Source organism: Pristiophorus japonicus, chromosome 2, assembly GCF_044704955.1.
Source record: "Pristiophorus japonicus isolate sPriJap1 chromosome 2, sPriJap1.hap1, whole genome shotgun sequence".
Classification (NCBI taxonomy): domain Eukaryota; kingdom Metazoa; phylum Chordata; class Chondrichthyes; family Pristiophoridae; genus Pristiophorus; species Pristiophorus japonicus.
In genome coordinates, this window is record NC_091978.1 from 369,655,129 (window position 1) to 369,667,625 (window position 12,497).

The window sequence follows — 12,497 nt, forward strand, 5'->3', positions numbered from 1 at the left end:
GTGATCATTAGAAAATGATAAAAAATAATCCCATTTATCATTCATAAGAAATGTTCTAAAACTAATTTAAAATCTACTGCATACTATAGATTCATGTCGCTCCGCTCGTGTTGAACACGTTCACTATTGGCTTTACACACCGGTGAAGATTAGGTGTATATTGGCTCCCGGTTAAGCAACGCCTCGATTTCAAAATTCTCATCCTTGTTTTCAAATCCCTCCATGGCCCTCGCCCCTCCCTAACTCTGTAATCTCCTCCAGCCCCACAACCCCCCCCGAGATGTCTGCGCTCTTCTAATTCTGCCCTCTTGAGCATCCCTGATTATAATCGCTCCACCATTGGTGGCCGTGCCTTCTGCTGCCCAGGCCCCAAGTTCTGGAACTCCCTGCCTAAACCCCTCTGCATCTCTCTCCTCCTTTAAGAAGCTCCTTAAAACCTACCTTTTTGACCAAGCTTTTGGTCACCTGTCCTAATATCGCCTTAGCTGGCTTGGTGTCAACAATTTTTTTTGTGTTATAATATTCTTGTGATGTTTTACTACGTTAAAGGCACTACATAAATACAAGTTGTTTTTTTTTACAACCACTGGCTGAATGTCCATGTCTGCTGCAAGCATGCAATCTGATGGGAAACAAAAAAAAACAGATGTACGTTAAAGCAACACAGCCTTGGCTCAGTGGGTAGCACTCTCTCTCGCCTCTGAGTTAGAAGGTTGTGGGTTCAAGTCCCATTCCAGGAAGTTGAGCACAAAAATCTAGACTGACACTCCAGTGCAGTGCTGAGTGAGTGTTGCGCTGTTGGGGATGCCATCTTTCGGATGAGATGGTAAACCGAGGCCCTGTCTACTCTCTCAGGTGGATGTAAAAGATCCCATGGCACTATTTTGAAGAGCAGGGGAGTTATCCCCGTTGTTCTGGCCAATATTCATCTCTCAAATCAGCATCACTAAAAATAGATTATCTGGTCTTTACTACATTGCTGTTTGTGGGCACATTAGCTGTCGCGTTTCCCACATTACAACAGTGACTACACTTCAAAAAGTACTTCACTGGCTGTAAAGCGCTTTGGGGCATCCAGAGGTGGTGAAAGGCACTATATAAATGCAAGTCTTTCTTTCGCTTTAACAACTTGGGATTTATAGAATGCCTTTAAAGCAGTAAAACATGCCAAGGTGGTTCACAGGAGCGTAACCAGATGAAATTTGTCACCAAGCCACCAAAGGCAATATTAGGACAGAGGACCAGAAGCTTGGTCAAAGAGGTAATTTTTAAGCATTTTTAAAGGAGGAGAGAGGCAGAGGGGTTTATGGAGGGAATTCCAGAGCTTAGGACCTAGGTAGCTGACGGCACGTCTGCCAATGGTGGAGTCATTATAAATCAGGGATGCGCAAGAAAGCAGAATTGGAGGAGTGCAGAGCTCTCGAGGTGGGGTAGGGGGGATGGCGGTTGTATGGCTGAAGGAGATGACAGAGATAGGGAAGTGGGCGAAGCCATGGAGGGATTGGAAACACAAGAGTGAACAAAAATCAAACAGATGTTTCGTACGATCATGAGAACGAAGATAACAGTAATTAAGAGGTTTGCAACAGCTACGATGTTTTGTCCAGTTGCAACAGCCAATCCCAGAGAAGTGGCTGTAAGGGACACTTGGATTAAGGTCAGCAATGCGATGAAAAAGGCACCAGCCTGTAACTTGAAACCTGAAAAATAAAATAAAAACACAAGCTCTAATTTTCAAAGCGACAATCAAATTGTGACCTAGCAAATCAAAAAAAATCAACTCTACTATAAATTTTTTTTCAATAACAGCTGTTGCACCTTTATCAAGAAGCATTTCTAAACAAGTTTCACCTCTGAGCTATGAAGGTTGTGGATTCAAGTCCTATTCCAGAACTTGAGCAGAAAAATTCTAGCTGACACGCAGATGTAGTAAGTGTGCTAGGCAGGTAATGCAGGAGCCCCCCACCGTGAGTCCATCTTGTTTTCAAACCGATATTCATTCTGAGTATCGGTGAGGACGATGGTGCCTCTGGGGAGTGCAGCCAGAGCCAATCCCACGGCACCACGGGTGACTCAGCTGCACAGGGGGGAGGGACGAAGAACAAAAGTGCCCTAGTGAGAGGGGATTCTGTAGTTTGGGGACCAGACAGGCCTTTCTGCGGCCGTAGATGTGACTCCTGGTGGCAGGGTCAAGGATGTCACAGAGCGGACGCAGGGCATCCTGGGGCGGGGTGGAAGGAAGGATAAACAGCGAGAGGTCGTGGTCCATATCAGGACCAACGACATAAGTAAAATGAGGGATGAGGTCCCACAGGAAGAATTCAGGGAGTTAGAAAAAAAATTACAGGGTAGGACCTGAAAGGTAGTAATCTCCGGGTTACTCCCGGTGCCACGTGCTAATGAGTATAAGAATAGAAGGATAGAGAGGAGGAACACGTGGCTGGAAAGTTGGTGTAGGAGGGAGGGCTTTACATTCTTGAGGCATTGGGACCACTTCTGGGGGAGATGGGACCTGTACAAACTGGATGGGTTGCACCTCAACAGCACCTGGACCAATATCCTCACGGGGAGTTTTGCTAGTGCTGTTGGGGAGAGTTTAAACTAGCTTGGCAAGGGGATGGGAACCTGAGAACAAATTCAAAATGGAAGGAAGTAAAGCAGAAATTGGACAGCAACTCTCACTACTTTTAAGAGATGGTTGAATGGGCACCTGACGTGCAGCAACCTGAAGGTATGGACCTAGAGCTGGTAATTGGGATTGGGATTAGACGGTATGACCTTTTGTTGGATGGCGCAGATATAATGGTAAGCACTGCAGGGAATCGAATACGGCTAGGGTGATCTCCTGGACTAGTTTCGATCGCCTGGATGGGTCGGAGAGGAATTTTCCCAGATTTGTTTCTCCCTAAATTGGCCTGGGTTTTTATCTCTCCCAGGAGATCACATGGCTTCAGTTGGGGTGGAGTGTAGAATGTTTCAGTATAAAGGGTGTTGCAGTTGTGTGAGGCAGACTGGTTGGGCTGGGTGCTCTTTGCCTTTCCGTCATTGTTCATAGGTTTATATGAAACCTTTAGGGCTGCTGACCAAATGTCGTGCGGCTCTTTGTCGGCCGGCGTGTCTGAGTTTCTCTGACATTCCAGTTCAGTGCTGAGGGAGCACTGCACTGTTAAGAGGTGCCGTCTTTCGGATGAGTCGTTAAACCAAGGCCGTGTCTGCCCGCTCAAGTGGATGGCACTATTTCGAAGAAGAGCAGGGGAGTTATCTCCAGTGACCTGGTGAATTTATCCCTTAATCAAAATCACTAAAGCAGATTACCAGGTCACTATCACATTGCTGTTTGAGGGAACATGCTGTACCCAAATTGACTATCGCATTTCCTATATTACAAAAATGACTACACGTCAAAAAGTACTTCATTGGCTGTAAAGCTTTGGGACGTCTGATGGTTGTAAAAGGTGCTATATAAGGACTATATTGTGCGAGGCCCCTTGGGGAAGAGTGACCATAATATGGTAGAATTCTTTATTAAAATGGAGAGTGACACAGTTAATTCAGAGACTAGGGTCCTGAACTTAAGGAAAGGTAACTTTGATGGTATGAGCCATGAATTGCCTAGAATAGACTGGCGAGTGATACTTAAAGGGTTGATGGTGGATAGGCAATGGCAAACATTTAAAGATTACATGGATGAACTTCAACAATTGTACATCCCTGTCTGGAGTAAAAGTAAAACAGGGAAGGTGGCTCAACCGTGGCTAACAAGGGAAATTAAGGATAGTGTTAAATCCAAGGAAGAGGCGTATAAATTGGCCAGAAAAAGCAGCAAACCTGAGGACTGGGAAAATTTTGTAATACAGCAAGGAGGACAAAGGGTTTAATTAGGAGGGGGGAAAATAGAGTATGAGAGAAAGCTTGCTGGGAACATAAAAACTGACTGCAAAAGCTTCTATAGATATGTGAAGAGAAAAAGATTAGTGAAAACAAACGTAGATTCCTTGCAGTCAGATTCAGGTGAATTTATAATGGGGAACAAAGAAATGGCGGACCAGTTAAACAAATACTTTGGTTCTGTCTTCACGAAGGAAGACACAGATAACCTTCCAGAAATACTAGGGGACCGAGGGTTTAGCGAGAAGGAGGAACTGAAGGAAATCCTTATTAGGTGGGAAATTGCATTAGGGAAATTGATGGGATTGAAGGCCGATAAATCCCCGGGGCCTGAGAGTCTGCATCCCAGAGTACTTAAGGAAGTGGCCCTAGAAATAGTGGATGCATTGGTGATCATTTTCCAACAGTCTATCGACTCTGGATCGGTTCCTATGGACTGGAGGTAGCTAATGTAACACCACTTTTTAAAAAAGGAGGGGGAGAGAGGAAACAGGTAATTATAGACCGGTTAGCCTGACATCAGTAGTGGGGAAAATGTTGGAATCAATTATTAAAAATGAAGTTGCAGCACATTTGGAAATCCAAGTCAGCATGGATTTATGAAAAGGAAATCCTGCTTGACAAATCTTCTAGAATTTTTTGAGGATGTAACTGGTAGAGTGGACAAGGGAGAACCAGTGGATGTGGTGTATTTGGACTTTCAAAAGGCTTTTGACAAGGTCCCACACAAGAGATTGGTGTGCAAAATTAAAGCGCATGGTATTGGGGGTAGTGTACTGTTGTGGATAGAGAATTGGTTGGCAGACAGGAAGCAGAGAGTTGGGATAAATGGGTCCTTTTCAGAATGGCAGGCAGCGATGAGTGGGGTGCCGCAGGGCTCAATGCTGGGACCCCAGCTATTTACAGTATACATTAATGATTTGGATGAGGGAACTGAGTGTAATATCTCCAAGTTTGCAGATGACAATAAGCTGAGTGGCAGTGTGAGCTGTGAGGAGGACGCTAAAAGGCTGCAGGGTGACTTGGACAGGTTAGGTGAATGGGCAAACGTGTGGCAGATGCAGTATAATGTGAATAAATGTGAGGTTATCCACTTTGGTGGCAAAAACACGAAGGCAGAATATTATCTGAATGGTGGCAGATTAGGAAAAGGGGAGGTGCAACGAGACCTGGGTGTCATGGTACATCAGTCATTGAAAGTTGGCATGCAGGTACAGCAGGCAGTGAAGAAGGCAAATGGTATGTTGGCCTTCATAGCTAGGGGATTTGAGTATAGGAGCAGGGAGGTCTTACTGCAGTTGTACAGGACCTTAAGTGAGGCCTCACCTGGAATATTGTGTTCAGTTTTGGTCTCCTAATCTGAGGAAGGACATTCTTGCTATTGAGGGAGTGCAGTGAAGGTTCACCAGACTGATTCCTGGGATGGCAGGACTGACATATGAGGAGAGGCTGAATCGACTGGGCCTGTATTCACTGGAGTTTAGAAGGTTGAGAGGGGATCTCATAGAAACATATAAAATTCTGACGAGACTGGACAGGCTAGATGCAGAAAGAATGTTCCCAATGTTGGGGAAGTCCAGAACGAGAGGACATAGTCTAAGGATAAGGGGTAAGCCATTTAGGACTGAGATGAGGAGAAACTTCTTCACTCAGAGGGTTGTTAACCTGTGGAGTTCCGCAGAGAGTTGTTGATGCCAGTTCATTGGATATATTCAAGAGGGAGTTAGATATGGCTCTTACGGCTAAGGGGATCAAGGTGTATGGAGGGAAAGCAGGAAAGGGGTACTGAGGGAATGATCAACCATGATCTTATTGAATGGTGGTGCAGGCTCAAAGGGCCGAATGGCCTACTCCTGCATCTACTTTCTATGTTTCTATGTTTCTTTAAATACAAATCTTTCAAGATTACAAAAAGTATTGCCCAGCACAATGCTGCGGAAGATGCTATCTGAAATTTTAAAATTTTGCATATGACATAAATGTCATATTTTGGGGACGATTTGCTGAGTGCACTCTGTGTGAATCCATTTTTAAAGAACAGGTTTATAACTAATGTTCTCTTTAAGCTGCGCAAAAGTGCAGTGATCTGGAGGTCCCACACAGGCCGTTGGGCTTCTTTTAAATGGAAAATTAGCGCATGTAAATTGGAATGGGCCGTGCAGCCCGTTAAAGGGGCCACACACCCAAAGAAAAATTAGCGGGAACATTGCTTGTGACATATTTCTCTTTTATTGAGGTACCCTGACATGCTACACAGTCTCTGAATTTCACGTTTTAACTATCACGACTTTAAATTTACCTGTGATCAGTTTTAAAAAGGTTTCCTAAAATAAAATCTATTTGTTGTTGAAGGCATTGGATTTCGGATCGACCTTGTATTCACATTTTTCACAGCTGCTCCCAGTGAACATTTGCCCACTATTTGTCCCAGAATGTGGTAGACCTGAAATATTCCCATACCAGTGGTCACTGGGGTTATATTACTGGGTTAAAAACAGAAAATGCTGGAAATCTCAGAAGGTCAAACAGCATCTGTGGAGAGAAACAGAGTTAATGTTTCAGGTCTGTGACCCTTCGTCAGAACTGAAAGAAGGGTCATCGACCTGAAACGTTAACTCTGTTTCTCTTTCCACAGATGCTGCCTGACCTGCTAAGATTTCCAGCATTTTCTTCTTTTAATTCAGAGTCCAGCATCCGCAGTATTTTGCTTTTGCTATATTACTGGGTAGTAGCCGGAGATTAGATGTAGTGGCAATAGCAAGATAGCTGTTCAATTTTCCAATTATTATATTGAATTAATAGAGTTAGGGATCTGGGAAGTGTGTGGAGCTATCAATTCACCAATTCAAAGTTTCCATTTTATATTGAATACAACTGACAACAGACGCCAGATTATCCCCTCCCCAGTTCGACATGATTTACCCCAATTATAGCAAGGGCTGGACAGTGCTCAGTCTGTGCACACCCCAACGATAGGTCCATTGGGAGAGATTTGATCCCCATTTCTCATATATTAAATGTACTTGATAGATATTTTAAATTTTGGAACATAGGAACAGGAATGGGCCATTCAGCCCTTTGAGCCTGTTGCGCCATTCACTGAGATCATGGCTGATCTGTATCTTCACTCCATCTATCCGCCTTGATTCTGTAACCCTCAATGCTCTTGTTCTGGACTCCAACCCCCAACGCCCCCACCACCCCACCCCGCACACCAGAGGAAATAGTTTCTCTCTGTCTACTCTATCAAATCCTTGAATCATCTCAAACACCTCAATTTGATCACCCCTTAATCTTTTAGCACTGCTATGTGTGATTGAAAGATGTATTGGTGCCATTTACATTTACTGCCCTCCGTAAAATTATGCCCTTGGAAGCTCGAGACTGAAAATGATGAAATTCTGCTACTCACCCATTAGGAAGTAAGTTACACCTGTAAATAATATTGCTGGTATCGCCCTCATGGGGATCAGATCAACCAATAACTTTGCTATGAAGTAGGCAGCTATTCTGTAGTATCCACTGATATATTCATGCCTGTAAGTAAGATAAAATCACCATAACATAGGATCAAATTACTATCACCAGAGATCAGAGATAGAACACCACCTTACCATATACGTGCATCAAAACATACATGCATTCCTCTGTAAGTACCCACACAAGTAATTTACTGACTTTGTGCTGCTGCCTAGGAGCCTTACTCATCGGGAGCACTAATCAGAAATTCAGACACTCACTGCGCACAGTTTTCTAACCAATATTTTTAAAGAGGACAGAAGATTGTGTTGCCACTGAATTTGACTGCCCTCGTCATTAGTTTGTGGATCCAGTTCTCACCGAAATAGGACATTCTCCTCGTTGGGTCATAGGTTGGGGAAACATTCTCCTCGTTGGGTCATGGGTTGGTGGAACATTCTCCTCGTTGGGTCATGGGTTGGGGAAACATTCTCCTCGTTGGGTCATGGGTTGGTGGAACATTCTCCTCGTTGGGTCATGGGTTGGGGCAACATTCTCCTCGTTGGGTCATGGGTTGGGGCAACATTCTCCTCATTGGGTCATGGGTTGGGGCAACATTCTCCTCGTTGGGTCATGGGTTGGGGAAACATTCTCCTCGTTGGGTCATGGGTTGGGGAAACATTCTCCTCGTTGGGTCATGGGTTGGGGAAACATTCTCCTCAGGGCATGGATTGGTGGAACATTCTTCTCGTTGGGTCATGGGTTGGGGTTTCTAGTGCTTTAAAGCAGAATCTCTATCCAGGTTCCGAGGGTTGGATTTTCATTTCGATTGTGCCTCTGCGAGCACCCCGGGGAGTGGTAAAGGGTCTGGAAATGATTACTGCCCGGGTTGCCAGCTTCCAGCACTCCGCCGGGAAATTTGTTGCTGGTTTTGCGGCGGGGCTGAGCAGTACCGCCTCGGAGCGTCACGAACACCTACTGTATCGTCCCGATCTCAAAATTTGATTTGCGCTGACCCCGTAGCCAACCTGCCCAAGAAAGCTGGCGGTCCGAGCTGTTCCAGTGATGGTGAGGGAAGGAATGACTGCATGAGGTAAGTGTGATTGTTTTGTTTTGTTTTATTTTTGCGATTTATATTTATTTGGTGTGAGCAATATATTGGTAATTTTTTTGTGCTGATTTTCTGTTCCAGGGAAGCCTCTCTTAGGGCGTTCCAAAGCCGGCTCTTTAGCAACGGATTTCCAGTTGCTCACTCGGCCTAGCACCCCGAGAGAGGTGTGGAACATCTCCCCTAGCCCTCCGCTCCACACTCAGATAGTAGCAACTGAATTTGTTGGCTGCCGTCGCAAATCATTTTCCGGCGCAAAATTTTAAGCCCCCCTCCCCGGGGTGCTTGCAGAGGTGCAATCAAACTAAAAATCCAATCCTCGGAACCTGGATAGAGGTTCTGCTTTAAAGCACTAGAAATCCCAACCCATGACCCAACGAGGAGAATGTTCCCCAACCCATGACCCAACGAGGAGAATGTTTCCTCCAACCCATGCCCCGAGGAGAATGTTTCCCCAACCCATGACCCAATGAGGAGAATGTTCCCCCAACCCATGACCCAACGAGGAGAATGTTTCCCCAACCCATGACCCAACGAGGAGAATGTTTGCCCAACCCATGACCCAACAAGGAGAATGTTTCCCCAACCCATGACCCAACGAGGAGAATGTTTGCCCAACCCATGACCCAATGAGGAGAATGTTTCCCCAACCCATGACCCAACGAGGAGAATGTTCCACCAACCCATGACCCAAAGAGGAGAATGTTGCCCAAACCCATGACCCAACGAGGAGAATGTTCCACCAACCCATGACCCAACGAGGAGAATGTTCCACCAACCCATGACCCAACGAGGAGAATGTTTCCCCAACCCATGACCCAACGAGGAGAATGTTTCCCCAACCCATGACCCAACGAGGAGAATGCTCCACCAACCCATGACCCAATGAGGAGAATGTTGCCCAAACCCATGACCCAACGAGGAGAATGTTCCACCAACCCATGACCCAACGAGGAGAATGTTCCACCAACCCATGGCCCAACGAGGAGAATGTTTCCCCAACCCATGACCCAACGAGGAGAATGTTTCCCCAACCCATGACCCAACGAGGAGAATGCCCTATTTCGGTGAGAACTGGATCCACAAACTGATGAGGCCAGTCAATTTAGCGCCCTAAGAAGCCTACAACCAAAAATCCAGCCCTGAATATTCTGGAGATTGATGCATTTTACATTCTTTCACACAACTCTTTGGAAGCTGGCCATCTTCTTATGAAGAGTTTAGACAGAGTAAATAAAGAGAAACTGTTTCCAATGGCTGAAGGGTCGATAACCAGAGGGCATGGATTCAAGGTGATTGACAAAAGAACCAGAGGCGACATGAGAAAAAACCTTTTTTTAATGCAATGAGAGGTTAGAATCTGAAATGCACTGCCTGATTGTGGATGGTGGTAGCTTTCAAAAGGGAGTTGGATAAATACTAGCATGAGAAAAAAATGGCAGGGATATGGGGAAAGAGTGGGGCGGGGGTGGGACTGACGGGATTGCTCTTTGAAAGAGCCAGCGCAGACTGGATGGGGTGATTGGCCTCCTTCTGTGCTGTATTATTCCATGATCTGATCATTCTCCACATAGTCAGGTGGAAATATTGGGCTCACAGCACATCAATCCACCCACTGAGATCTGTTACGGGAGGTACCTCATTTCTCCACTCGGCATCTCAGGAGGCCATCAAATGGAGAGCCAAACTAGGGCATCCCATCATAAGATTTTTCGCGTCATTTGAAACAACAGTTAGTTTGTTTTCGTGCACCATTTATAAAATTATGGGGTGACTACTGTTTTGAGTTTGTATCTGACCCAACACTGACTTAAGTCTGATACCAATTGCCACTGCGATTGATCATTGATGCACAGCATTTACACAAAGATTTATGACTTGTACTGAATGCATATTGAGAAATAGCCTGTTGTGAATTTACACAGGGTACAATAGGCAGCAACCTTCCCTATAAGCCGCGCGGCGCCAGGGAACCTGCACAGCTGGCTTGTCAATGTAAAAACCGCGCATGGGCGTCATTTTGAATGGCAACCCCAAAATAAACTGGAGGGAACATTGATGGGCAGTGTATGTTTTGTCGCAGTATACGGTGAATAATCCCGTGAACTGCTGCAAAAAATAGTCTAATCGCATCTACTTGTCCCATGGCTTTGTGACCCTTTAGTGTTTTAGTCACTTTGGGCTTTCAAAACCTTTCACCAGTTCTATGGATGTTGAAGTCCTGCTTTACATCGGAACAGGAGGAGGCCATTCAGCCCCTTTGAGGCAGTTCTGCCAATTAGATCATAGCTCACTGTATCTTAACTCCATCTACCCCCCTCGCTTCCATAGCAATCACAATTAAAAAAAAATTAAATTGACCCCCAGCCTCAGCAGCTTTTTGTGGGGGGGGGGGGGGGGCGGGAGTGTTCCAAATTCTCACTACCTTTTGAGTGAAGAAGTGTTTCCTGACATCACCCCTGAACGGCCTGGCTCTAATTTTAAGGTTATTTCCCCCCCCCCCCCCCACGCCTCGTTTCTAGACTCCCCCACCAGAGGAAATAGTTTCTCTCTATCTACCCTATCAACTCATTTAATCAACTTAAACACCTCAATTATGAGGTAGCGCTGCACTTTCAGATGAGCCCTTAAACTGAGGCCCTGTCTGCCCTATCAGGTGGATGTAAAAGAAAGCATGGCACTATTTCGAAGAAGAGCAGGGGAGTTCTCCCTGGTGTCCTGGGGCCAATATTTATCCCTCAACCACCATCACTAAAAACAGATTATCTGGTCATTATCGCATTGCTGTTTAAGCGAACTTGCTGTGCACATATTGGCTATAGTGGCTACATCTCAAAAGCACTTAATTGGCTGTGAAGTGCTTTTGGATCATATGAGGTCGCTACAGAAATGCAAGTCTTTCTTCCATCAAGCATTGTTCTAGGCGTGAACAGCTAATTTGGGGAGAGTTGCCATGATCAGGAGAGTTTGTGATTCACAGCTACTTCACACAACAACGAAATTGGGATCAACATCTATGGTCAAGTTCCTTAAGGACAATGTGGCACTCAGTCCAGTGATGAAAATAACTCTCTGGGAATAATTTGTGCTGTCTCCTACTGTCATATATGTATGCTTGGGGTTACTAGCCACCAGGTAGCGCCACTGTCGGAGGTCATTGGGCTGTATGCACGTGTGCGCGGCCCAGGTATAAAAGGAAAGCCATCATGTAATATAATCACTTTCGGTCATAATAAAGCAGAGCCAGGTTTGTACCTGTGTTAGTTTACAGTATTCAGTCTATCGAGTTATTACATACATAACATTTGGCGATGAGGTAATTTAAGAACCTTCGCATGCAAAAATGAGCACAATTGGAATTCTGGAGAGATTCGTGGAGGGCGAGGACTGGGCAGATTTTGCAGCTCGCCTGGACCAGTACTTCGTGGCAAACAAAATGGAGGAACCCACTGATGCAGTTAGGCGCAGGGCGGCCTGCCTCATGGTTTGCGGTCTGAAAATCTATGGACTCAAAGAATCTTCTCTCGCCTGCAAGTCCAACGGACAAGGACTATGAGGAATTGTATGCTTGGTACGTGACCATCCCAAACCAGAAGAAGGCATCATCATCTCACGATATCGATTCTACACGCACATTCGTTCTGAGGCCAGTATGTGTCAGAATTCATTGCCAACCTAAGACGTCTAGCTGGATTGTGTAAGTTCGAAAACGCTTTGGGAGACATGCTGCGGGACTTCTTTGTAATCAGCATCAACCATAAAGTGATCCTGCATAAGCTACTGGCGGTGGAGGCGCTGGATTTGAGCAAGGCCATCACGATTGCCCAGGCATGCATGACGACGGACAAAAACTTAAAGCAGATATCATCGAAAAGTCGGAACTCGGCAAGTACTGTAAACAAGATTGCATCGTCGTTTGGCAGAACTGCATATGGTAGGGCCTACTCGACTGCGTATATGAAACCTGTGGCTGCCCAAAGTCAGCCAACGGGAATTAATCCGATTTCACCTTGTTGGCATTGTGGGGACAATCATCGGGCTC

The 12,497-nt window shown here is 45.5% G+C and overlaps 1 protein-coding gene across 1 annotated transcript in view; it reads right to left on the reverse strand.

Annotated features, from left to right (window-relative positions):
• The window catches only part of abcg2a (ATP-binding cassette, sub-family G (WHITE), member 2a), a 116,073-nt gene that overhangs the window by 12,986 nt on the left and 90,590 nt on the right, over positions 1–12,497 (reverse strand). Inside the window, exons 13-14 of the mRNA XM_070872997.1 lie at positions 7,301–7,425; positions 1,546–1,700 (exon numbers count right to left, since the gene is read on the reverse strand). Of these exons, the coding sequence (XP_070729098.1) occupies positions 1,546–1,700; positions 7,301–7,425 (280 nt within the window). The remainder of the gene's footprint in view (positions 1–1,545; positions 1,701–7,300; positions 7,426–12,497) is intronic.